Source organism: Aptenodytes forsteri, unplaced genomic scaffold (assembly GCF_000699145.1).
Source record: "Aptenodytes forsteri isolate BGI_AS27 unplaced genomic scaffold, ASM69914v1 Scaffold176, whole genome shotgun sequence".
NCBI lineage: Eukaryota > Metazoa > Chordata > Aves > Sphenisciformes > Spheniscidae > Aptenodytes > Aptenodytes forsteri.
The window spans coordinates 781,254-785,401 of NW_008794853.1; the positions used below are offsets into that span (position 1 = coordinate 781,254).

Consider the following 4,148-nt stretch of genomic DNA (forward strand, 5'->3'; position numbering starts at 1 on the left):
GTGATTTGCAGTTAAATTGGGTTGTGTAGTGAAGAAAACTGCTGGATATCAGCTTTATTTGTTCCAAAAGAGAGAGTGATCTTAGTCACAGAAAGCATTGAATACTGCAGGAGATGAATTAATTTTGTGTTGCTAATCAAATAATTTAATCAGAAGTTTCACTGATGCTGTTGCATCATTTAGTTCTTACGCTAGTCCGAAGTTAATTCTTGGGAGCATACCTTTGTCTTAAAGGTAAGTTTGTTCTGAATGTGAGAATTACTATATAACACAAAGTTGTACCTAATAGCTTCATTGAATGTACTGTTTTGTCTTTGTGACCCTTCAGTCTAATTGCTTTGTGTCACAGCTTTTTCTTTCTAAATTGATACCACATCCTCTCACAGATGTTGTGAATGTGGATTAGTGTTTCTTCAGCCTGCAGAAACTACAGCAATTCTTGGATAAATTCTTCTTGAAATTTTCTCTCTTTAGAACTAAATTTGAATAGTATTCAATGAACAAAGAGGAGAAAACAAAATTGTGCTTACTTGGTGAGCACTTTTGGTGCTCTTCAATGTATACCTTGAGTACTGAATTAGGCTCCACATGGCAAGAACAATAATTATATGCTTGGGCATTACCGATAGTCACTACCTTTATGTATGACTAAGCTATTTTGAGTGCTTATCTATAAGGTTAGTATTTTAAGAAGTATATGTGCAACTTCTTTCTAAAGCGTGAGCCTGGGGGGGAAAAAAGCATGGCACTAGCATCACAAACCTGTTTTAACAGACTTCAACAGCAAAATGGAGATATTTAGCTCCACTACACAGACCTGTTCTTGAGTTAATCCCTGTCAGATACTCCATCATCCTTCTGTGCTTGTTGCTGAAAATTATGAGGAAATGGAACATTCTGTTTCAAAACTTTGCCAGCAGTGAAGGGGTGTTGAAATGTGTGTTCTTTGCTGCTGTCTGCAGCCAAGAACACTTGCATGGACAAAGACTCCTGAGCCTGCCTGTTTGCTCCAAGCCTGACTCTAGCCCACTCTTCCCTCTCTTCTACCCTGGCACCTCATTCATTTCTGCAGTCTCTGTGTGTTGTTTTCAGGCTACTTACCTTAGTGCCAGCTGTAGGGAAGGAAGTGTGCTCATGTGCTTTGTGAAAATAGTGTGTCTGCAGCTGAGGCAGTACTTTTAGCTGGAAGAGAATTAAAGGGATGGAGTTTTAAGCGAGTTTTATCTGCTGAAATCACTCAAGTGTTTTTTTGAAATGGCAAAATGGGAGAGTTCAGTCGCTAGTTAAACCTCATGATGCCATGAGCAAATGAAAGCTGATAAGGAAAAGTTGGCTAGTAGTACTGCATCTAGAACTTCAGTAAAAGGACAGTATGTATTACACTTTCATTGTACAGTATTATTACATAAATAGCTTTCCACCCAAAACTCTAGCACCAGACATTTATTGGGGCGTGATACTGTATGTGAATTTCACGTAAGGTTAAAATGGGAAAACTTTCAAATGCTGTACTGACTCATAAATTTTGTAGGTATCCTGTGTATGCACAACTCAATGTAGCACACTGTTTCTTAAAAAGGAATAAATAAATACCAGGTCTTCTGTTCATCTGAAGCTGATTTCTCACCTTTTACCTCTAACGTATATGGTTTTTTAATGCAAGTAGCAAGAAGCTACGCTATGTGAAGCCATGATCTGAAATAGGCACTATACTTTGTCATATTTCTGTTGGCACTGTTTAACTTGCTCTGTCTTTTGTTTCAGGTTTGTAACAGCGTGTTTAACAGCTGGGATCAATTCAAAGATCACTTGGTAATACACACCGGTGACAAGCCCAACCACTGTACCTTATGTGATTTGTGGTTTATGCAAGGCAGTGAGCTGAGAAGACATCTCAAAGAAATGCACAATATTTCAGAACGAATAGTAACAGAAGAGGTTCTTCCAGTGGAAGCTGTGGAAGCTGAACCAGTAACATCAATGACTATAATAGAACAAGTGGAGCAAGTCCATGTCCTACCAGTAATTCAGGTACAAGTGGATCCTGCACAGGTAACTGTGGAACAGATGCACCAGGATCTCATACAGGACAATCAAGTGAAAGGCACACAGATAGATGAACTGCAGGAACAGGTGCAAATTAGTTACTTGGAAGTTGAACACATTCAGACTGAACAAGGTGCTGAAGTTCATGTGGAGCAGTTACATGTTGAGCACGTAAATCAAATACAGATGGAAGAAGTACAGGCAGAACTTATAGATGGAACAGACCTTGAACAAGTAGAATATGAAAGTGTTGATCAAGGAGAAGCAGAAGAAAAGGAACCTAATCAAGTAGATGATGCAGATAAGGAAGATCATGAACAAGCTGAAGACTTAAAAAATCAACAGTTAGTGGACACGCAGAATGAAAAGGTGGATGACTAGGACAAATCACCACACTGTGCAGGTTTAGGAATGAAATACCAAATTATTTTTGTTAACTTTTACATTGGTTTTGGAACTGTCAGTGGTTTCCAATATGCTGTCCTTAGGAAGCTGGGCAAGTGGACCAAAATTAGCTTTCTTCATGTACGACTAAACTTCTCTCGTGTGAAAAATAACTTTCCCATTCATGTAGTACCATGAAACAGAAACAACCACAGACATGGACAGCTTTGTGAGGATTTTAATAATGAATAGCTTGTATCGTTGTTACACCATCCCTGGTTATATGTAAGAGTAACTTCACCTCTTTTCCTCTTGCAATAGAAGCAAACTCTTGTTACAGATTTGCAGGGTGTCTGTGGCAGAAGAATCAGTAAAATCTGGTGGGTTCTAATGTAAGTGGCAATTGGGTACCTGTGAATTTTCGGATCAGACTGTTTGCTGTATCCTAACAGCGGTCCCTAACTTTCAGGCTGGGGAAAAACTATTGTTGCTGGAGGTCTCTGAGCACAAAAATCCTGTGCCTTTTCAACACTGACTGGTTAAATTTCCACAAAGTTCCTAGAGTGTTCAAGAACCTAGTTCAGTAAAAGGCAATGTAGGTAATGTTATAGCGCTTTATATTTTTGCTTAAAATTGTCAGCTACTGGTTTGTTTTTTTTTTTTTGTATTAAATTTAGAGGCGGGGGGCTGAGGGAGAAAACAGATTCCACATGGAGACAGCAGGACACTCTAAAAGGGACACTTTAAAATAGGAAAAGCGCAGTAGAATCTGTGGTAAAAATGAGCTGGAAGAAAGCTACCAGCAGACTCTTCTTTTATAAATAGTCATTTTTGAAAATGAATATGTTTAAACGTAAATATAGAGGAGACTTGTCTATATGGTATCAGGTTCCTGTTTTTTTGAAACGAAATTCTGACACTTGACACAAAGATGTGCTAAACAGAAAAATAAAAGCCATAGGTATGAGTGCTAAACTGTGGATTGAAAAGTAGGAGTGTAAATAATTTAATCAATATTAGACAATAAAACAATACCAACCATGAAATGTTGCATTATTTGTTTCATCCAATAAATTAGGAACAACTGAGTGACTGGCAATTACAGTGCCAGCTCCCAGTGGTAAGAATCCATCTCATTTTTAATAAAATTAATAGGTCTTTACTGTAAAGTTAGATTTGTTTAGAAAATAATTGTCTAGCTCTATGTTCAAGGATGCTAAGGACTTCTAATTCTCAATTATTGCCTTGAGATTAGAGGTGCTCCACACTTCTGAAAAACATTCTTTTCAAAGCCTTAACTGAAGGGAGGAATTTTTGCAAGGACGTTCCCTAATGCTTTTGGTAATCCTGTAGATCTTAGTTAAAATCAGGCTTTTTATTCAGCCTTCTCCAAATGCAGAATTATTTCCTGGGATTTGTGCTTTTGTTTAGTCTCGTTCGAAATTATTCTTGTGTTTCATCATAGCCTTTGAGAAACTGTTGCAAAACAAACATGGATCTCAATTAAAATTTTGAACAATTTGATTAATGTAACTTGCATTCTTTTTTATGATGTTTTGTGTTTTCTGAGATGCAAGTAATATGTGATGAGATTCTGTGCAGAGGGAAGAATGTGGCCCAATGTTAATCATGAAAGTAAAAGTTGGTGTCGTGGTTTAACCCCAGCTGGCAACTCAGCACCACACAGCCGCTCGCTCACTCCCCCCCACCCGGGTGGG

At 38.1% G+C, this 4,148-nt stretch overlaps 1 protein-coding gene across 2 annotated transcripts in view; it reads left to right on the top strand.

Annotated features, from left to right (window-relative positions):
• The window catches only part of ZNF131 (zinc finger protein 131), an 18,147-nt gene extending 14,268 nt beyond the window's left edge, over positions 1-3,879 (top strand). For both annotated transcript variants that reach the window (XM_009274536.2, XM_009274537.2), the window contains one exon: positions 1,765-3,879. In XM_009274536.2, the coding sequence (XP_009272811.1) occupies positions 1,765-2,427 (663 nt within the window). In that variant the 3' untranslated portion in view covers positions 2,428-3,879. The remainder of the gene's footprint in view (positions 1-1,764) is intronic.
• Positions 3,880-4,148: the final 269 nt, after the last annotated feature.